The sequence below is a fragment of the Zonotrichia albicollis genome, chromosome 29, assembly GCF_047830755.1.
Source record: "Zonotrichia albicollis isolate bZonAlb1 chromosome 29, bZonAlb1.hap1, whole genome shotgun sequence".
NCBI classification, from domain to species: Eukaryota; Metazoa; Chordata; class Aves; order Passeriformes; family Passerellidae; genus Zonotrichia; species Zonotrichia albicollis.
The window spans coordinates 4,790,651-4,813,061 of NC_133847.1; the positions used below are offsets into that span (position 1 = coordinate 4,790,651).

General features: G+C 50.3%; 1 protein-coding gene across 5 annotated transcripts; it reads left to right on the top strand.

Moving 5' to 3' along the window:
• The first annotated feature begins 1,782 nt into the window (after window positions 1-1,782).
• LOC141725418 (calcium/calmodulin-dependent protein kinase type IV-like) lies at window positions 1,783-22,001 on the top strand. 5 transcript variants are annotated; one of them, XM_074528899.1, is made up of 13 exons: window positions 1,783-1,917; window positions 2,256-2,815; window positions 3,139-3,275; window positions 7,318-7,396; window positions 7,692-7,754; window positions 12,979-13,061; window positions 13,151-13,223; window positions 14,531-14,621; window positions 14,714-14,788; window positions 15,825-15,900; window positions 16,693-16,819; window positions 18,220-18,372; window positions 19,325-22,001. In XM_074528899.1, exons 2-13 carry the CDS (start codon window positions 2,813-2,815, stop codon window positions 19,736-19,738), a joined length of 1,374 nt encoding a protein of 457 aa, XP_074385000.1. In that variant the 5' UTR covers window positions 1,783-1,917; window positions 2,256-2,812; the 3' UTR covers window positions 19,739-22,001. The 5 variants fall into 5 exon arrangements, with proteins under 5 accessions (XP_074385000.1, XP_074385001.1, XP_074385004.1 ...); XM_074528900.1 differs by having other exon boundaries at window positions 1,846-1,966; XM_074528903.1 differs by lacking the exon at window positions 1,783-1,917 and having other exon boundaries at window positions 2,116-2,809; window positions 3,142-3,275.
• Window positions 22,002-22,411: the final 410 nt, after the last annotated feature.

Consider the following 22,411-nt stretch of genomic DNA (forward strand, 5'->3'; position numbering starts at 1 on the left):
GAGAATGGAGGCAGAGTCAATTTATTCACGGAGCAGGTCACTCCCTGCACGGAGAACATCCCTTTCAAAAGGGAGTTGCAACTGGAGGAGATCAAGCAGGGCTGAGTTTGCCTCCCTCAGATATGATAAAATATTCTAATAAATACTCGGGGAGCCCATGACAAGGAGAATGTTTCCTGCCTGTGAGACCTTCATGGCGGGGCCTTTTGGGGGTCTCCTGTTTGTGGTGAGGGATTTGGGTGGGGGCTGAAGCATCCTCAGGGCCTGTCTGCCCCTCAGTCCCACTGGAGGGTCACTGTGCTGTGGGATGCTCTCTTTATTTCCAGTTCTTAATAGAAAAACATAAAAATCTGTTGTTTCCTTGCCTTGGATGTTCAGCAGGGATTTCCTGCTCCCTTTGCCATGGGGAGCACAACACCCCATGGGCTCCCTGACAGTGTGGGTGGCTCCAGACACAGGGACAGCAGCACCCCAAACCCATCCCCACTCCCACTCTGTTCCTGGCCCCATTCCATCCTCATTCCTGTCCTTTTCCCAGCCCTATCTTCACTGCCACCTCATTCCTGGACCTGTTCCATCCCCACAGGCCCATCCCATCCCTGGCCCCATGCAAAAACCATCCACAGTCCCATCCCTGGCCCCATCCCATCTCCTTCTCTAATCCTGTGTCCATTCTGATTCTGTTCCTGGCCCCAGTCCAAGTCTCACCCCAGCCCTGTCCCCATCCCATCCCCATCCCATCCCATCCCATCCCATCCCATCCCATCCCATCCCATCCCATCCCCATTCCATCCCATCCCATCCCATCCCATCCCATCCCATCCCATCCCATCCCATCCCATCCCATCCCATCCCATCCCATCCCATCCCCATCCCATCCCATCCCATCCCATCCCATCCCATCCCATCCCATCCCATCCCATCCCATCCCCATCCCATCCCATCCCATCCCATCCCATCCCCATCCCATCCCATCCCATCCCATCCCATCCCATCCCATCCCATCCCATCCCATCCCATCCCATCCCATCCCATCCCATCCCATCCCATCCCATCCCATCCCATCCCATCCCATCCATCCATCCCAACCCAATCCCATCCTCACTCCCATCCCATCCTCAGTCCCAGCCCTGCCCGATCTCATCCCATCTCCATTCCCTGTTCCAGGCCCGTCCCCAATCCCAATCTCACCCTAAACCCACCCATGCCTGATCCCCTGATCCCATCTCACCCCTCACCTCCACTGCTCATCCTCCTCCTCCAGCTGGGCCGCACCATTCCCAGTGCCATTCCCAGTGCCATTCCCACCATTCCCAGTGCCATTCCTGTCATTCCCAGTGCCATTCTCTGTTCCCACCATTCCCAGTGCCATTCCCAGTGCCATTCCTGCCATTCCCAGTGCCATTCTCTGTTCCCACCATTCCCAGTGCCATTCCCAGTGCCATTCCCACCATTCCCAGTGTCATTCCCACCATTCCCAGTGCCATTCCCAGTGCCATTCCTGCCATTCCCAGTGCCATTCTCTGTTCCCACCATTCCCAGTGCCATTCCCAGTGCCATTCCCACCATTCCCAGTGTCATTCCCACCACTTCCACTGCCATTCCTGCCTTTTCCCACCATTCTCAGTCTCTTTCCCACCATTCCCAGTGCCATTCCCAGCCCATTCCCACCATTCCCAACGCCATTCCCGCCATTCCCAGTGCCATTCCCACCATTCCCAACCCATTCCCAGCCCAGCCCCGCACCTCAATCCCTCTCCAATCCCAATCCCATCCCCGCCCCGTCCCCTCCCACCTCCCCGTTTCCCCCCCGCCCCCCCCGTTCCCATCCGGTGGGCGACGGCGTCACCGTGCGGCGGCTCCGGGCAGCGCCCGCGCCCCCCGCCCCGCGACCCCGACACCGGGAGAGGGGAGGGGGTGGGTTCCCGGTTCCGGCTGCTCGGGGTGGGGGCACAGTGCGGCCCCGGTGTGTGCGGGGCGGGACAGGGGCCGCGGCACCGGGGGGGTTCCGGTGCTCCCCGCAGCGGGGCCGGTTCTGCCGGTGCGGGATCGCGATGTGGGTTCGGGGCCGCCCGGGCTCCCCCCGAGCACCGCGCGGGTTCCGTAGCCCCGGGGGGGCTCGGGGGGGGTGCAGTGGCGGCGCCGGGCCGGGGGGTGGCACGGCCGAGCCAGGCGGGAGCCGCTGATGCTGCCGGGGAGGGTCCCGGTGCTCCGCAGCCCCGGCCCCGCATCCTCATCTTCCTCTCTCCCTGCAGCGCTGCGCTCCCGCTTCCCGGCAGCGTCGCATCGCCGCCTCCCGGTGCTGCCCGGTGTCCCGGCATCCCTGAATCCTTCCATCCCGGCATCCCTGAATCCTTCTGTCCCGGCATCCCTGCATCCTCACATCCCATCCCGGCATCCCGGCATCCTCCCAGCCCGGCATCGTGGCAGCTGCATCCGTGCTGGCCGGCATCCTCCCGTCCCTGCATCCCTCCATCCTTCCATCCCTGCTCTCTCCATTCCCGAGTCCTCCCATCCCTGCATCCCTCCATCTCTCCATCCTCCCGTCCCTGCATCCCTCCATCCTCCCGTCCCTGCATCCCTCCATTCCCGAGCCCTCCATCCTCCCATCCTTCCATCCCTCCATCTTCCCATCCCCGCCCCCTCCCAGCCCCCTGAAGCCCCCCAGAAGATCTGAGCCGTGACGCCCCGGTTCGGGGAGCACCGGGAGGGCCCTCGGGCAGGTTCAGCCCCGGCGCCGCGGGCTCGGGACCCCCCGTGCCCACCCTCGGCACGGCCGCCCCGCGGCGGGGATGAGGCGGCGCCGCAGGTAATGGTACGTGCCGGGCCACGACCCCACCCCAAAATTACCGGGGAGCGCGTGGAGGGGCTGGGGGGGGACCCAAACAGGTGGGAAAAGAGGGAGGGGGTGATGGAAAAAACCGGGAGGGGGGGAAACATCTCAGAGCGGGGGGAAGGAATTATCTAGGGAAAAGCATCGTACGTGCCGAGTGGGAAGGGGATTTGTGATTCCGCCGCGCTCGATAATCCCCAGCGCTGGTTTTTCCCGAGCCATCTGGGCTCTGCGGGAAGCGCGGGGGGGATTTGGGTGCGGGTGAGGCGCCCATCCATGCCGGGGGCTCCCCTTTCCCTTGCCAGCAGCTGCAGGCAGCTGGCAGCCCCCAGCCCACCATGCCGACGTCCAAGAGCGAGGGCGAGAGCGAGTTCTGGATCGATGGATCCCACCGGGAGGCGGCACTGGAAGATTTCTACGTCGTGGGGCCCGAGCTGGGACGGTACCGGGCGGGGAGAGCGAGCGGGGAGGGGCTGGGAGGGGCAGGAGATGGATGGGGCAGGGGGGGATGGAGGGAAGCAGGAGGGATGGAGGGATGGAGAAATACAGAGGGGATGGATTGGGGGAGATGGAGGGATTTGGGGTGGGTGGATGAAGGGGAATGGGGGATGAAGGGATTCAGGAAGGGAGGGACAGATAGGAAGAGGATGGATGGATGGATGGATGGATGGATGGATGGATGGATGGATGGATGGATTTGGGGAGGGGGATGAAAGGAAATGGGGGGTGAAGGGATGCAGGAAAGGATGCAGGAAGAGAGACAGAGACATGAAGGGGATGGAGGGATGTGGGGAAGGCTGAGGAATACAGATGGGATGGATTTGGGGGAGGTGGAGGGATTTGAGGGAGTGGATGAAGGGAAACGGGGGTGAAGGGATGCAGAAAAGGAGGCAGGAAGAGAGGGACAGATATGAAGGAGATAGATGGATGGATGGATGGATGGATGGATGGATGGATGGATGGTGGATGATGGATGGATGGATGGATGGATGGATGGATGGATGGATGGATGCAGGAAGGGCTGGACAAGCAGGACAGAAGGATGGATGTAGAAGGGCTGTGGAAGGATGGATAAGGGGATGGATGGTGACAGACCCTCCCCTCTGGTGTGACCTGGCCTTGCTGCTGTGACGCTGCAGGAAGGGTCTGGCAGAGCTCACTGGGGGTTTGCAGGCTGGGCTGGGGGTCCCTGGGCCTGTGGAGATGGATGTTCCTCACATCCATGGCAGTGGGATCATGGGGACACCCATCTCTCCTCTGAGCACCCCAAAGCTTTGGGGGTGGGCAGTGAGGGTCCTGCCTGCTGCAAAATGCCAGAGCCTGAATTCCCAGCTCTGGATTTGGCTTGGAGAGCCCATCTGAGGGCTGTGATCCCTCCAGGGGTGCCAGGGGAAGGTTGATGATCCCATTTGCGGGGGCTCTGGGCTGTGCCATGGGGGGAGACAGCTCTGCCTCGGAGCCCTGGCTCAGAACAGGGGGATTTGGCGGCTCAGGTTGGGTTTCCATCCTCAGAGAATCCTGAAAAGCAGCAATTTTGGTAAAAACAGGAATTTAAGGGTTTGTATCAAGGTGTGGCCACATCAGCCCAGGGCTTGGACAGCATCCAGCCTTGCACAGAGGGATGTCGGAGAGAAGGACAGGCCTGGAATCCATCCATCCATCCATCCATCCATCCATCCATCCATCCATCCATCCATCCATCCATCCAGTTCCAGCACCAGATTTAAATCAAACTCACGGCCTGGTGGGATCTGGGTGGGATTTGGGCTGCTGGGAGCCCACTCTCCATGCACAGCTCTCCCTCAGAGCCTTCCCTGCCAAGACTGGACCCAGATCCAGCCTGGAATCCCCATGGAGCAGGAAAGGGATGGAGAGGGGAGGACCCAGCCCGGGGCCGCTCCCAGCCGCGCATTCCAGGCTCTCTCAGCAAACCCCATCGCTCGACATTTTCCAGTTCATCTGGAAAGCAAATGCAATTATCTCCCGTGGCGGGCGAGGCTGATTGGGGATATTTATTGGCGGCTGCGGGGCCGAGGCGTGGTGAATTCCGAGCGCTGCAATAATTGGGGACGCGTGAGGGGCAGCGCCGCGGGCACAGCGGGCACAGGAGCCACCCCGAGCCCTCCTAAACGCCGAGCCGAGCGCTCCTAAACGAGCTCGTTAGTGCCGGGAATCGGGCTGCGAATTGGCCGTGTGGAAAAAAGACAGATTCTGGCTGGGATTCAGCTCTGGAGAAGGGATGGAGGGTCCTGCCCTGTGTCCAGCCCAGCTGGAAAATTCCAAGGATAACCTCGTGATGTTGTTGTGGCGGTCACAGCAGCAGCGATGCCATTTTGGGTCAAATTGTAGCTTTTGCCCTTTTTCCTGAGCTGCAGCAGGTGGTGGCCGCTTCTCCCCTCCTGTCCCATTTTGTTTCCAAATCCATCCATCCATCCATCCATCCATCCATCCATCCATCCATCATCCATCCATCCCTCCATCCATCCATCCATCCATCCATCCATCCATCATCCATCCATCCATCCATCCATCCATCCATCCATCCATCCATCATCCATCCATCCATCCATCCAGTTCCAGCACCAGATTTAAATCAAACAAGCTGGGAAATTCCAAGGATAACCTCGTGGCGTTGTTGTGGCGGTCACAGCAGCAGTGATGCCATTTTGGGGTCAAATTGTAGCTTTTGCCCTTTTTCCTGAGCTGCAGCAGGTGGTGGCTGCTCCTCCCCTCCTGTCCCAATTTGTTTCCAAATCCATCCATCCATCCCTCCATCCATCCATCCCTCCATCCATCATCCATCCATCCATCCATCCATCCATCCATCCATCCATCCATCCATCCATCCATCCATCATCCATCCAGTTCCAGCACCAGATTTAAATCAAACAAGCTGGGAAATTCCAAGGATAACCTCGTGATGTTGTTGTCACAGCAGCAGCGATGCCATTTTGGGGTCAAATTGCAGTTTTTGCCCTTTTTCCTGAGCTGCAGCAGGTGGTGGCCGCTCCTCCCCTCCTGTCCCAATTTGTTTCCAAATTAGTTTTTAATTGTAAAATGAAGTTTGCTGGAGGATGTTTGGCAAAAGGGAGGAAATTTTGGAGCTGGGCAGGGTTGGATCCCGCAGCATCCCAGAGTGGTACCCAGCGCTGCCGTTGCCATGGGAACGCCGTTCCCAAGTTCAGCCGGATGAGGGTGATGCAAAACCTGCTCTGGGTTTGGAGACAAATCCCTCATTCAGGAGAGCACCCGGGAGCTGCCTGGGGGGATGTCGGTGTGCTCAGGGGAGGTTTTGGTGTGAAAATCGCTGATTTTGGGGTCTGATCTTGCCGGGCACCTCCAGGCACAGCCTGAGCTCCGTCCCACGAGGCGGCGGAGCCAAAGTGCGGTGAAACGCGGCCGATGGCTCGGGGGCAGGAATTAATCTGCTGCAGGAGCCAGGCAGGGAGAGATGGAATTGTAAATGAGCCCCTGGGCTGATTTCACCGTCCAGCGCTCGGGAAACGCGATTAACCCGAGCTGAGATCGCCATGGGACGCGGTGGCGGTGCCGGTGTCACCCGGCGGTGTCACCCGGCGGTGTCTGGTGTCGGGATGGGCTGGGATGGAGCCCCGGCGGTGTCGCCGCTGTCGCCGAGGGGCTGCGAGCGAGCGGCTCCGTCCCGTGGTGAAAGCAGCTTAAGGATTTAAACCCCCTGTAGGAGTCGGGTTTAATTAAAATAGAATTGGAAAAGCTGGGATGGGCACGGGAGGGGATGCAGGAGGAGGGGGATGTGGGGTGGGGATGAAGGAGAGGGGAACAGGAGGAAAAATCAGGAATTGGGGAAATTCAGGAATGGGGAGATGTGGGGTGGGGATGAAGGAGAGGGGAACAGGAAGGGAATTCAGGAACTGGGGAAATTCAGGAATGGGGAGATGTGGGGTGGGGATGAAGGAGAGGGGAACAGGAGGGGAATTCAGGAATTGGGGGGATGCAGGAGGACAGGGATGTGGGGTGGGGATGAAGGGGAGGGGTACAGGGAGGAATTCAGGAATTTAGGGATGCAGGAAGAAGGGAAGGTGGTGATGAAGGGGAGGGAGGGGTACAAGAAGGGAATTCAGGAATTGGGGGAATTCAGGAATTGGAGGGGATGTGGGATGGGGATGAAGGAGAGGTGTACAGGAAGGGACTTCAGGAATTGGGGGATGCAGGAGGAAAAGAATGTGGGGCTGAATTAGAAGAGAACAGGAGGAGAATTCAGGATTTGGGGGATGCAGGAGGATGGGGATGTGGTGTGGGGATGAAGGGGAGTGGTACAGGGAGGAATTCAGGAATTTGGGGATGCAGAAGGAGGAGGATCCATGAAAAGCAGGATCCATGAAGAGTGGAATGAATGAATCCACACTGAGCTCCCAGGGCCTGGCACTGCCAAAGGTGCTGCTGGGGGGCACAGGGGGAGCGGGACCCCCAGCTCTGTGCCAGCCTCACATTTCTCTGCCCTCCAGGGGAGCCACCTCGGTGGTGTTCAGCTGCCAGGAGAAGGGCACGGGAGCTCCCTACGCTGCCAAGATCCTGAAGAAAACGGTGAGAGGGGCTGGGGATGGGAAGGGGAGCATCAGGGAGCTGGGGAGAGGGTGCTGGTGCCTCTCCTCCCCTGCCCCTTGGCACCAGGATGGGCATGGGGCTGGCACCGGGCATGGCTCCCACAATCTGGGGGTCCCACATGGACAAAAGTGGGATTTGGGTGGGGTGGGCTCTGGGGCAGATGTAAAATGTGCTGGGTGTGATGTGGGGAGGCAGAGCCAGGCCTGGCAGCGCAGGTGACACAAGATCTGTGCCAGACAGTTAAAAAAATCAATTAATTTTTGTCAATTCCTAGATTGACAAGAAGATCGTGAGGACGGAGATCGGGGTCCTGCTGCGCCTCTCGCACCCCAACATCGTGAGTAGGACCCCAAAGCAGACCCCTTTGGCTGCTGGGGGTGGGTTTGCACCCTTAATTCACCCTGGTGCTGCGGGAAGGGCTGGAATATCCTCATCCTCATCCTCATCCTCATCCTCATCCTCATCCTCATCCTCATCCTCATCCTCATCCTCATCCTCATCTTCATCCTCATCCTCATCTTCATCCTCATCCTCATCCTGTCTTGGTGTAAAATGAAGGCGTCACCCCATGGAAAACCCTCCCTGATCCCTCCCTGCCTCACTCACAGCATCCAGGTTATGCCCCTCTCTCTGCCACATGAAATTCCTGCTCCTTTCAGCTCATTTGAGTTCTTGGCTATGATATCCAAAGCCAAGGACCCCCCTGTCCTCCTCCTTCCCACGCCCTGGCTTGAGATTTCCACCTCAAATTTCCATCGAGGAGATCAAATGAATCCCACAGAAAATTGCCTGGCTGGAAAATATCCTGCCACAGAGATAAAAGGGAGGCCAGGCCTGCAGGGCTGGGGCTGTGCCCTGCCCACTCAGCACTCCAGGGATAACAGGAGCAGGGTTGGAGCTGATCTAATCCAGCAGAGCCCCTCTGGAATGCCAGGAGCCTCCCAAAAAAGGCTCATTCCCAACTGCATGGTTCCAGTGGGAAACTGCAGAAGGAGCTTGGAGAACACCTGAGTTAAGGGAATGACACAGAAAAAAAACACCTGGGAGCTGCTGTGGGGCTGAGGATTGGGACAGGCCCTGCTCCTGTTGGGATTGTGGTCAGGACATCGCTGGGACATCGTTGGGACATCATTGGGACATCGTTGGGACATCACTGGACATTGTCTGCAGCATCCCTCAAAGCCTGGGCACGGCTGCTCCCAGCCCATCCTCGGAGTTTTGCTCTCTGGAGAAACCCAGAACCTTCACGCCAAGAGATGAAGCCAAGAGAATTCCCAAAGATCCCCAAAACAGAGATAAAGAGGAACAAAGCGCTGGGGACAGGTTGTCTCTAAACCTCTCAGCCTGTTTTGGGGCGTTTCAGTGGTTTTGGGACAATTTGGTGCTTCAGCTCCTTCCATGGAGACATTTCCCCCATCCCAGCACATCTGGAGAGACACAGGGATGGGAATCACACACCTGGAGCAGCCCAGGTGGATGGGAAGAGGCTTCTCTCAAAAACATCACAGAAAATCCAATTTTCACCCTCCCCTCTCCAGGCAGCTCCTCAGAGCACAGAGGACGATCCAGCCCTGAGGTTTCCATGGGGTTCTGCTCATCCCCAAATTCAAGAGATGTTTGAAGAGGAGCTGCTCTGCTCCATTATTGACAGCCAGCACAGTGTGAGCCCATTTTGGGGTATTTTAGTGGTTTTTGGTGCTTCAGCTTCTTCCATGGAGATATTTCCCCATCCCAGCACATCTGGAGAGACACAGAGATGGGAATCACACACCTGGAGCAGCCCAGGTGGATGGGAAGAGGCTCCTCTCTGATGTGTTATCAGCAACACCACAGAAAATCCAATTTTCCCCCCTCCCCTCTCCTTAAAGCACAGAGGAGGATCCATCCTGTTGGAATATTTAAATCCCCGAGGTTTCCATGGGGTTCTGCTCATCCCCAAGTTCAAGAGATGTTTGAAGAGGAGCTGCTCTGCTCCATTATTTGCTGCTATCGTGCGGCACCGACCTCGGCAGCGGCTGATAATAGGATTGTAAACTTTTGAAGTTAATAGGAAAATTATAGTGCTCTGTGTATTATTATAATGCAATAAGCTGCCACATAGTGTCTCTCACCCCGCGGGGGATCAAGGCTTGTCACCCAGCCTGGGAAGGGAATGATTAAAGCCCCATGAAATTCGCAGTGTCACAAAAGTCTTAAGAAGCATGAAATTCTTGGGTTTCTATTAAAAAAAAAAAAAAAAAAAAAAAAAAGTGGGGGGGAAAAAAGGAAAAAAAATTGCATTTGGACGTTGCTTTAAAAGAGAATTGTTAATTCCAGATGGGCTGTGGAGGCATAAAGGGAACTGAATCAAAAAATCAGGAGGGAAACGAGGGTTTGGGGCCTCTTCTGCTGCAGGACATTTCCAGAGCCTTGATCCCAGAGTGGCTGTGACCCCACGGGGTGTGTTTGGCTCTCCTTCATCCCCTCCCAGGCGTGCAGGATCCATCCCATCCCAGGTGTGCAGGATCCATCCCATCCCAGGTGTGCAGGACCAGGACCCATCCAGGTGTGCAGGACCAGGATCCATCCAGGTGTGCAGGATCCATCCCATCCCAGGTGTGCAGGATCCATCCCAGGTGTGCAAGATCAGGATCCGTCCAGGTGTGCAGGATCCATCCAGGTGTGCAGGACCAGGATCCATCCCAGGTGTGCAGGATCCATCCAGGTGTGCAGGATCAGGATCCGTCCAGGTGTGCAGGATCCATCCCAGGTGTGCAGGATCCATCCAGGTGTGCAGGATCAGGATCCATCTGGGTGTGCAGGATCCATCCCATCCCAGGTGTGCAGGATCAGGATCCGCCCAGGTGTGCAGGACCAGGACCCATCCAGGTGTGAAGGATCCATCCCAGGTGTGCAGGATCAGGATCCATCCAGGTGTGCAGGACGAGGATCCATCCAGGTGTGCAGGATCCATCCAGGTGTGCAGGATCCATCCCATCCCAGGTGTGCAGGATCCATCCCAGGTGTGCAGGACCAGGATCCATCCCAGGTGTGCAGGATCCATCCAGGTGTGCAGGACCAGGATCCATCCAGGTGTGCAGGATCCATCCCAGGTGTGCAGGACCAGGACCCATCCAGGTGTGCAGGATCCATCCAGGTGTGCAAGATCAGGATCCATCCAGGTGTGCAGGACCAGGATCCATCCCAGGTGTGCAGGATCCATCCCATCCCAGGTGTGCAGGATCCATCCAGGTGTGCAGGATCCATCCCAGGTGTGCAGGATCCATCCAGGTGTGCAGGACCAGGACCCATCCAGGTGTGCAGGATCCATCCAGATGTGCAAGATCAGGATCCATCCAGGTGTGCAGGACCAGGATCCATCCCAGGTGTGCAGGATCCATCCCAGGTGTGCAGGATCAGGATCCATCCAGGTGTGCAGGACCAGGATCCATGCAGGTGTGCAGGATCCATCCAGGTGTGCAGGACCAGGATCCATCCAGGTGTGCAGGATCCATCCCAGGTGTGCAGGATCCATCCCAGGTGTGCAGGATCCATCCCATCCCAGGTGTGCAGGATCAGGATCCATCCCAGGTGTGCAGGATCCATCCAGGTATGCAGGATCAGGATCCATCCGGGTGTGCAGGATCCATCCCAGGTGTGCAGGATCCATCCCATCCCAGGTGTGCAGGATCAAGATCCATCCAGGTGTGCAGGACCAGGATCCATCCAGGTGTGCAGGATCCATCCCAGGTGTGCAGGATGAGGATCCATCCCAGGTGTGCAGGATCAGGATCCATCCCAGGTGTGCAGGACCAGGATCCATCCCAGGTGTGCAGGATCCATCCCAGGTGTGCAAGACCAGGATCCATCCAGGTGTGCAGGATCCATCCCAGGTGTGCAGGATCAGGATCCATCCAGGTGTGCAGGACCAGGATCCATCCCATGGGATGCAGCTGCAGTTACACCACAGGGCTGGATGGAGGCTTTGAGGTGCCCACAGACCTCCAAAATTCCAATTCTGAGCTGCCAAACAAGCTCAGAAATGAGAAGAGAATCAAGGCTCTGCTCATTCCCACATTCATCTTTAATCCCTGTTAAGTGAGTGGGGCTGCTGCAAAGAAATTTTAAAAAATTCAGGTGAAAACAAATCAAGAAAAACCAAACAAACAGAGGAAGGAAATGTTTGCACTGAGATTTCCCTTTCCACCCTCCCTGGTGGTCAAAGTCTCCTCCCAGCACAGCATTCCTGCGTTGGCACTGTCACATTTTCTGGAAAAATCCCTTCAGCCAGGATTTCTCCTCTTGGGAAGCTCAGAGAAAAATGAACACAATAATTTTCTGGTTGCTTCTCCTGCGTTTTGCTGCTTTGGAATGTGGTTGGAGATTGTTTATCCAACATGGGAGTTGTTTTTATTTCATGACAATCACAGCCAGCTGTGTGGGACTCTGGAGAGTCACAGGTTTTTCATTAGTATCTTGTTAAACCTTCTGTAAGTATCTATTTCTCTATTCTTTAGTATAGTTTTATTATAACATTTTTAAATAGAATATAACACCATAAAATAATAAATTAACCTTCTAAGAAGGTGGAGTCAGATTCATAATTTCCTCCCCTTAATGGGGGAACGCAGAAAATACCACACTGCATCCCACATCCCATATCCTACATTCCGCATCCCTAAATCCCTCCTGTCACCCTTCCCTTCTTTCTTTTCTTTCTTTTCTTTTTTTTTTCCCCTTACTTTATTTTTATTTATTAATTTATTCAGTTTTATTTATTTCCTCCATATTGGTATGATTTCTTTCATGATTTCATTTTTAATCTCTTTGTTAATTAATTACTTTATTTATTTATAACATTGTGATTGATTCTTTCATGGTCACATTTTTATCAATTTTCCAGTTTTATTTTATTTATTTATTTATTTCCTCCATATAGGTACGATTTCTTTTACTATTTCATTTTTAATCCCTTTATTTATTAATTACTTTATTTATTTACAGCATTGTGATTGTTTCTTTTATGATCTCATTTTTATCCATTTTCCAGTTTTATTTATTTTATTTATTTACTGATTTCCTCCATATGGGTATGATTTCTTTTATTATTTCATTTTTATCCTTTTATTTATTAATTACTTTATTTATAACATTGTGGTTGTTTCTTTTATATCTCCTTTTTATCAATTTTCCAGATCAATTTATTTTATGATTTCATTTTTATCCCTTTATTTATTAATTCCTTTATTTATTTATGACATTGTGATTGTTTCTTTTATGATGTCATTTTTTTCAATTTTCCACTTTTATTAATTGTATTAATTTATTTTATTTAATTAATTTATTTATTTCCTCCATATGGGTATGATTTCTTTCATGATTTCATTTTTATCCCTTTATTTATTAATTGCTTTATTTATTTATATCATCGTGGTTGTTTCTTTAATGATCTCATTTTCATCCATTTTCCGGATCAATTTCTTTTATTATTTCCTTTTTATCCCTTCATTTATTAATTCCTTTATTAATGTATAACATTGTGATTGTTTCTTTTATTATTTCATTTTTATCCATTTTCCCAGATCAAGCTGAAGGAGATTTTCGAGACGCCCTCGGAGATCGCGCTGGTGCTGGAGCTGGTGACGGGGGGAGAACTCTTTGACAGGTGAGGATCAGCTCAGGTGAGGATCCTGGGAGGAGGAGGAGGAGGAGGAGGATGAGGATGAGGGGGCTGAAGGCTCCTTGTGCCCGCAGGATCGTGGAGAGGGGGTTCTACAGCGAGAGGGACGCGGCGCACGTGGTCAAGCAGATCCTGGAGGCTGTTTCGGTAATGGGGAGGGAGGGGCTGCAGCCAAATATCCCTGGGGAGAGGGGCCTGGAGCTTCCCCCATCCCAAATATCCCTGGGGAGAGGGGCCTGGAGCTGCCCCCATCCCAAATATCCCTGAGAAATGCCTGGAGATGACCCTATCCCAAATATCCCTGAGGAGAAGGGCCTGGAGGTGCCTCCATCCCAAATATCCCTGGGGAGAGACACTCAGAGCTGCCCTGATCCCAAATATCCCTGAGGAGAAGGGCTTGGAGCTGCCTCCATCCCAAATATCCCTGAGAAATGTCTGCAGCTGCCCCTATCCCAAATATCCCTGAGGAGAAGGGCCTGGAGCTGCCCCCATCCCAAATATCCCTGGGGAGAGGCACTCAGAGCTGCCCTGATCCCAAATATCCCAGGGGAGAGGCACCTGGAGCTGCCCCCATCCCAAATATCCCTGGGGAAGGGCACCCAGAACTGCATTGATCCCAAATATCCCTGAGGAGAAGCACCCAAAGCTGCCCCCATCCCAAATATCCCTGAGAAATGCCTGGAGATGCCCCCATCCCAAATATCCCTGGGGAGAGGCACTCAGAGCTGCCCTGATCCCAAATATCCCTGAGGAGAAGTGCTTGGAGATGCCCCCATCCCAAATATCCCTGAGAAATGTCTGCAGCTACCCCTATCCCAAATATCCCTGAGGAGAAGCACCCAGAGCTGCCCCCATCCCAAATATCCCTGGGGAGGGGCACCCAGAACTGCATTGATCCCAAATATCCCTGAGGAGAAGGGCCTGGAGCTGCACTGATCCCAAATATTCCTGAGAAATTCCTGGAGCTGCCCCCATCCCAAATATCCCTGAGGAGAAGGGCCTGGAGGTGCCTCCATCCCAAATATCCTTGAGGAGGAGCACCCAGAGCTGCTCCCATCCCAAATATCCCTGAGGAGAAGTTCCTGGATCTGTCCCCATCCCAAATATCCCCGGGCAGAGGCACCCAGAGCTGCCCCCACCCCAAACACCTCATTTCTCCGCTCACCCTTGCCCTTCCAAAGGCACCACTGGGAGAAGACGGATCTGCTCTCAGAGGTGATGGAGAGGAGGAAGGAGGAAGGTCAGGGCTGCTCTGCATCCCACAGTTTCCATGGCAACGGGAGGGTTTAAAAAACAAGAAATCCTGACTGGAAACGGATTTACCACAGTTGTAGCTGTTCCTGAGCTGGTCCCGAGTTTGTGGCAGGTCCCCAATCGCCGCTGCCACCTCCCAAATTCTGTCTGGGGCTGTTCACTTCCTTTTCACACCCCATTTTTCCTTTTTTTTTTTGCAGTATTTGCACGAGAATGGGGTCGTGCACCGGGACCTGAAGCCGGAGAACCTGCTCTATGCTGACCTGTCCCCCGATGCACCCCTCAAAATCGGTGGGTTGGGGACCTGGCCAGGGGTCCTGGCATGAGAGGGGGTGCCAGTGCCCCTCCCTGATGGCACTGCCACTCCCTTGTGTCCCTGCAAGGTGACTTTGGGCTCTCCAAGATCGTGGATGAACAGGACACCATGAAAACCGTGTGTGGGACACCGGGGTACTGCGGTGAGAGGGGAGGGGGACAGGAAAGCTGGGGTGGGAGGGATGGAGGGACATTGTGGGGACAGGAAAATTGGGGTGGGAGGGATGGAGGGACATTGTGGGGACAGGAAAATTGGGGTGGGAAAGAGGGAGGGACAGTCTGGGGACAGTAAAATTGGGATGGGAGAAAGGGAGGGACATTGTGGGGACAGGAAATTGTGGTGGGAGAAAGGAGGGACATTGTAGGAACAAGAAAATTGGGGTGGGAGGGATGGAGGGACATTGTGGGGACAAGAAAATTGGGGTGGGAAAGAGGGAGGGACAGTCTGGGGACAGTAAAATTGGGATGGGAGACAGGGAAGGACATTATGGGGAGAGGAAAATTGGGGAGGGAGGGAGGGACATTTTGGGGACAGGAAAATCAGGGTGGGAACAAGGGAGGGACCTTTTGGGGAGAAGAAAATTGGCAAGGGAGGGACATTTTGGGAGAGGAAAATTGGGGTGGGAGGGATGGAGGGACATTGTGGGGAGAGGAAATTGGGGTGGGAGGGATGGAGGGACATTTAGGGGAGAGGAAAATTGGGGTGGAAAAGAGAGAGGGACATTTTGGGGACAGGAAAATTGGGGTGGGAGAAAGGAGGGACATTTTGGGAGAGAGGGAAATTGGGGTGGGAGAAAGGAGGGACATTCTGGGAGAGGAAAATTGGGGTGAGAGGGACATTTTGGAGACAGGAAAATTGGGGTGGGAGGGACATTCCAGGGAATTTTCCCCACCTGAGGCTGGGCACAGCTTGGTGCACGAATAGCTGGAGTTGTGCCACATTTGGGTGGCACAGATCCACATTTATCCCCTTTTTCTCCACATTTATCCCCTTTCCTCCCCATTCATCCCTTTTTCTCCCCATTTCTCTCCCTTTCTCCACATTTATCCCTTTTTCTCCCCATTTCTCTCCCTTTCTCCACATTTATCCCTTTTCCTCCACACCTGTTGGCGCCCAGCAGGGTTTTCTCCACTGGGACTCCCCCATGGGTGTTTTTGACCCCCAAATTTTCCTTCCAGCCCCCGAAATCCTGCACGGGTGTCCCTATGGACCAGAGGTGGACATGTGGAGCGTGGGGGTCATCACCTACATCCTGTGAGTGTCACAGCCAGGGGACACAGAAAGGGGGGATTTGTCCCCTCTGTCCCTGCTGGGGGGTGTTTGGGAATTTGCAGGGTCCCTAGGATGAAGGAGGAAATTAATTTGACTCTATGTTTTTAGAAGGAATATAATATAATATAATATAATATAATATAATATAATATAATATAATATAATATAATATAATATAATATAATATAATATAATATAATGTAATGTAATGTAATATAATGTAATGTAATATAATATAATATCACCATAATATATGTTTATAATACAATATTGTATATACCATAATATATATTTCTATTACATATACTATAATATATTATTCTATTATATTACAATATTCTAATTTTATTATAATTATAATGTATTAAAGTCTTATTAATACATAATCTATAATAATAAAATTTATATAATTAAATTATTATAGATTTATAATTAAGTTTATAATTGAGATTAAGTTATCATTTATTATAATTTAGTCATAACAATATTAAAATTAATTTTAATATTAGAATGATATGATAATATATAAAATATAATGTATGTATATGATAATAGTGTATATACCGTTATATACTATTATATGCTATTATATTATACATTGTATTATATTACATTATATTTTATGTTAAATATTATATTATATTATATTATATTATATTATATTATATTATATTATATATATTTTATATTATATATTATATATTACGTATATATATCTATATCTATATCTATATCTATCTATATATATATATATATATATATCTGTCCCCCCAGGCTCTGTGGCTTCGAGCCCTTCTTTGACCCGCGGGGGGATCAGTACATGTACGGCCGCATCCTCACCTGCGACTACGAGTTCGTGTCCCCCTGGTGGGACGAGGTGTCCCCAAACGCCAAGGACTTGGTGAGTGAGGCACTGCTGGGCTTGGGAAATGGTAACTTTTATTTTATTTTATTTTATTTTATTTTATTTTATTTTATTTTATTTTATTTTTATTTTATTTTATTTTATTTTATTCTAGTATATTTTATACTAATATATTTTATTCTAGTATATTTTATTCTAATATATTTTATTATAATATATTCTATTCTAATATATTTTTATCTTATTTATTTTATTTTATGTCCCTTTATTTCCCTTCCCTTCCCTTCCCTTCCCTTCCCTTCCCTTCCCTTCCCTTCCCTTCCCTTCCCTTCCCTTCCCTTCCCTTCCCTTCCATTATTTTATTTATTTATTTATTTATTTCCTCCACATGTTTATGATTTCTTTTATGATTTCATTTTGATCCCTTTATTTATTAATTACTGTATTTATTCATAACATTGTGATTGTTTCTTTTATGATTTCATTTTTATCCATTTATTAATTTCTTTAATTCTGTTTATTTATCTATCACATTTTATTATTGATGTATTTATTTATGATTTTCTGTTTATGTGTTCATGTCAAATTTCCATTTATTTATTCATCACTATTTTCATTATTGGTTTCACTTCTTTTATGATTTTATTTTTATCTATTTATTGCTTTTGTTTATATCTTTTCATTTATTAACCGCATATTTTTTTATTCCTTGCATTTCATTATTTTATCTTCATGTATTTTCTGCATATATTTATCTAATTAAATTTATTTATTTCCCCACATTTCTATTAATTATTTATTTTTTCATGTGAATTTCTTATTTATTTCTTTATTATGATGCGCTCTTGCTTTCTTTAATTTCCTTTATTCATTCCTTATTTTTTATGACTGATTTTATGATTAATTTATTTCATTTATTAGTTTGATTTTTAAAAATATTTATTAATTTATTATTGATTTTATGATTAATTTTATTTCTTTCTATTTCCATTTCCTATTTCTTTCCCTTTTGTTTCTTATTTATTTCTTTTCAGTTTCTTCTTTCTTCCTTTTTTTTTGTTATTGATTTTATGATTAACTTTATTTCATTCTATTTATATTTTCTATTTCTTTCTATTTTATTTCCTTCCTTCCTTCCTTCCTTCCTTCCTTCCTTCCTTCCTTCCTTCCTTCCTTCCTTCCTTCTTTTTATTATTGATTTTATGATTAATTTTATTTCTTTCTTTTTTATTTCTTATTTATTTCTTTTTCTTTATTTCTTCCTTCTTTTTATTATTGGTTTTACGATTTACTATGATAAATTTTATGATTTATTACAATTATTTTGATTATTTCTTCGATTTTACGATTTATATATTATATATAAATTATAATCTTCTTTATTTTACTGTGAATTTCTACAAAATAACAAAAATGAGCGATTTTGCTGCTTTCAGGTGAGGAAATTGATCGTTTTGGATCCCCAGAAGAGGCTGACGGTTCAGCAGGCCCTGCAGCACCCCTGGGTCACTGGGAAAGCAGCAAAATTCGCTCACATGGACAGCACGCAGAGGAAACTGCAGGAATTCAACGCCAGGAGGAAACTGAAGGTGAGGAGGGGACACCTGGGGACGTGTGACAGCACAGGGAGGGGATCCTGAAATAAAAATTCATTTTCTGCCTCTAACATTTAATGGATTTCTAAAAATGGCAGTGGATTTAAAAAGTGCCACCTCTCCAATGTCACTGAACTAACCAACAGTATATCAAATCCCTCTTCTTCCATAAAAGAATGCAAAATTATAAGTTATTTACAAAAAGGGTGTGGAAAAGTTTGTTATGAAAATGTATAAACATCAAAAAACTTAGAAAATTTTAAAAAATCGAAGCAACAGATAACTGCCCCCATCCATGGCCTGGAAGGGCAGCACCCTCTTGGATCCTGAGGGAAAGTTTGGAGCGGTACCAGGGGATTTTTGGGTTGGATTTTAGGGAAAGGTTCCTCCCCCAAGGGTGCTGGGCATTGAATTTCTTCAATCTGAGGCTGCCAGAGCCGCAGGAGTTTGGGATGGGATTGTTGGGGTGGGATTGTTGGGGTGGGATTGTGGGGGCCAGATTGTTGGGGTGGGATTGCGGGGATGGGATTTTTGGGATAGGATTGTGGGGAATGGATTTTTGGGATATGGGATTGTGGAGGAAGGATTTTTGGGATGGGATTGTTGGGGTGGGATTGTGGGTATGGGATTTTTTGGGGTGGGATTTTTGGGACATGGGATTGTGGGGGAGGGATTGTTGGGGTGGGATTGTGAGGGTGGGATTGTGAGGGTGGGATGCTTGAGGTGGGATTGTTGGGGTGGGATTGTGAGGGTGGGATTGTGAGGGTGGGATTGTGAGGGTGGGATTGTGAGGGTGGGATTGTTGGGGTGGGATTGTGAGGGTGGGATTGTGAGGGTGGGATGGTTGAGGTGGGATTGTTGGGGTGTCCCAGGCCAGGCCAGGATTTGGGCTGGGTGGTCCCCTCAGAACATTCCACAATTCCCTGATTCTCTGCCTCCATCCCAGGCTGCCATGAAGGCCGTGGTGGCCTCCAGCCGCTTGGGCAACCACGGCCACCACGACTGCTCCCGCAGCGGCCGCGGCCAGGGGGGACCCCGGGGCCTGGCCCAGCCCAAGGGGAACGGCGGCCCCGGGGCCGGCACGGAGCTCAGAACGTTCCAGAGTGACCATCCTGCCACGTTCCAGAGTGACCACCCCAGTGTGGGCCCAGAGGCCACGTGCCAGAGTGACCATCCTGCCACATTTCAGAGCAACCATCCTGCCAAAGGCCCGGTGGCCACATTCCAGAGTGACCACCCCAATGTGGCCCCAGTGGCCGTGTTCCAGAGTGACCATCCCGCCACATTCCAGAATGACCACCCTGATGTGGGCCCGAAGGCTACATTCCAGAGTGACGACCCCCGCCATGGTCCAGAGTGACCACCCCGATGTGGCCCCAGTGGCCACATTCCAGAGTGACCACCCCGCCATGTTGGAGAGTGACCATCCTGGTGTGGGCCCGGTGGCCGCGTTCCAGAGCAACCACCCCACCATGGGCCCAATGTCCGTGTTCCAGAGTGACCATTCCACCGTGGGCCCGGTGGCCACGTTCCAGAGCGACCATCCTGCCACGTTCCAGAGTGACCACCCCACTGTAGGCCCAGTGGCCATGTTCCAGAGTGACCACCCCACCATGGGCCCAGTGGCCACGTTCCAGTGACAATCCCGCCACATTCCAGAGTGACCACACCCCCAAAGGCCTGGTGGCCACACTCCAGAGTGACCACCCCGATGTGGGCCCGGTGGCCACGTTTCAGAGTGACCACCAAGCCCTGGTGGCCGTGCCAGGGCCTGCCTGTGACAGTTAATGGCCCCACAGCAGCGGTGGCACCACCAAGCCTTGGCCACTGCTCCGGGAATCCTCGTGTCCTGTCCTGCCAGCCCCCTCGCTGTCCCTGTGTCTGTCCCCACCACCTGAGGGGACACTGCAGTGACTTTTCTTCCCACTTTGCAGCAGTCTGGGCCGCTGTGGTTTGGGAAGATCCCAAAAATCGAGGCACAACCAGGATTTCTCCCACCTTTCCCTGCAAAGGCAGTGAGTTGTCTTGAAGGGGTTCCTGTAAATAATCCTGAAAATTGTTTTTTTTAATTTTTCTGCTGTAGCTGTGACACATCCAGTGCTGTCACCAGCCCAGGTGTGGGGCTGTTGCTGTGTTAGGAGGGGTTTTAGGAGCCCCAAATATTCAATCCTCTCTGGAGAACAGCCCGTGCCAGTGCTCCCCTTGCCATTCCCCAGCCCTGGGCTGTGTTTTTAGGGTGTGTTCCTCACTTTCAGCCTTGCTGTGGATCCTTGCTGCTGGTGGTGGGGTGGTCACAGACTGGGAATGCTGGTCCAGCCTCCCCTTGGTGTTCCAGGTCAGGATTGACACAATTTTAACACAAGAATTTGAATATTGTGAGATTTTGCCACATTACTTCTGTTCCCTGAGGGAGGCCGGTGCATTTATACTTTTTAATTTTTATTTTTTAATGAAAACAGCAGACAAATTTCTTGAAAATGATTTTTTTTTTTAAGGCAGGAAAAACAATAACCAAACCATTTACAGATTTTAGTAGAGAGCAAGTCAGCAAAATCCATATTCCATGTGGGAATTGCAGGTCGAGCCCTAAGGCAGCAACCATCACCTGCACTCCCCACATTTTGGGCTTAGAACGCTGTGTTCAGGATAAAAATCCCACCAAATTTATACAGGAGGTTCACTCCCCCAGGATGGGGGTGCAGAATTGAGCAGCTGGGGTGGGGAGGGAAAAAAAAACCCAAAATTGGATGTTTTGCCAAAGGTGATGCAGCAGTGACGGATCTGAGGGTGACAGAGCAGGGGGAGGAAATTTGGATTTTGAACAGAAATCAATATAGCTCCAAGTGAGGATCCATCCTGGAGCTCAGGGGGGTTTGGGGAGCCAAAAACAGCAGAGAAATGGGGTTCAAGAGGGGTTTTGATTGGGAAAAAATCATGGCTTGGCCAGAGCTGCATTTTTTGAACTTGAGCTGCTCTTTTGTGGGGAAGCAGCTGCCCAGAGAGGTGTCCCAGGGTGAAACAAAGCCTCTGATCCCGTGGGACTCTGCAGCACAGGGAATTTCCCCCTTCTTTTTGCATTTTTGCCATTTTTCCCTCTCCTTTTCTAACCCTGAGGGCTGAGCCTTGCAGGGTGCTCAGCTCCTGCTCTGTGTTGTGTCATTGGACCTGAACTCTGCCTTGTTGTTCCCCAAGCCAGGTTTTAAAGATTATTTTCTATCCTTTGACATGAAATTGTGATTAATGACCAGGGTGGCACCCCCAGAGCCTGCAGAGCAGGGAGAGGCTGAGAAACAGCTGCAGGATTCCCAATAAAATGGGAATTATACTTGAGAAATCAATTACACGGAGTATCTCCAGCAGTGGGATGAAGAAGGGAACTGCAAACCAAACCAGAACTGGAGTTTATTTATTATTATTATTATTATTATTATTATTATTATTATTATTATTATTATTATTATTACACAAGTATTTAAAGATGGGGAAAATGCACTCCTGGTGGGGATTGTTTCCTATGGGGAGGTGAATTTTGGTCTGTTTGCTGTTTGCAGAGTGTGTTTGAGTGAGTGCTGCAGTGTGGTGGTGACCAAGTAGAGACAGTGAATAAAACATCCAACCTCTGAGTGTGGGCTCTGTGTTTGCTGTTTTCCTTAAAAATCTAAAGATTTGGGATGGAATGGGTTGGTGTTCTAAGCAGATAAGGAATTGAGTTTTTTAGGAAGTTGTAGTTCAACCAGTTTGGGAAAAGTGGATATGATATGGCTCTACACAGGTATTTATTATATGTATTTTGTTGTATTGATTAGTAGTGCTGTATTAACATTTTTATAGTGGGGGAAATGTAGATTTGTAGTTAAAAGGTAACTTTTGTAGTTAAAATAGGAACTGTGTATGTGGGATATTTTTAAAGGAATGAGGTACTTGTACAGGACACCTCAATCTTTCAGAATAAAAGAATTTATTGCCCCATTATCAGAAAAAATTAACTTATTCCTGCCTTGCTCAGCCATGAAGACACCTCAGGATTTAGAGG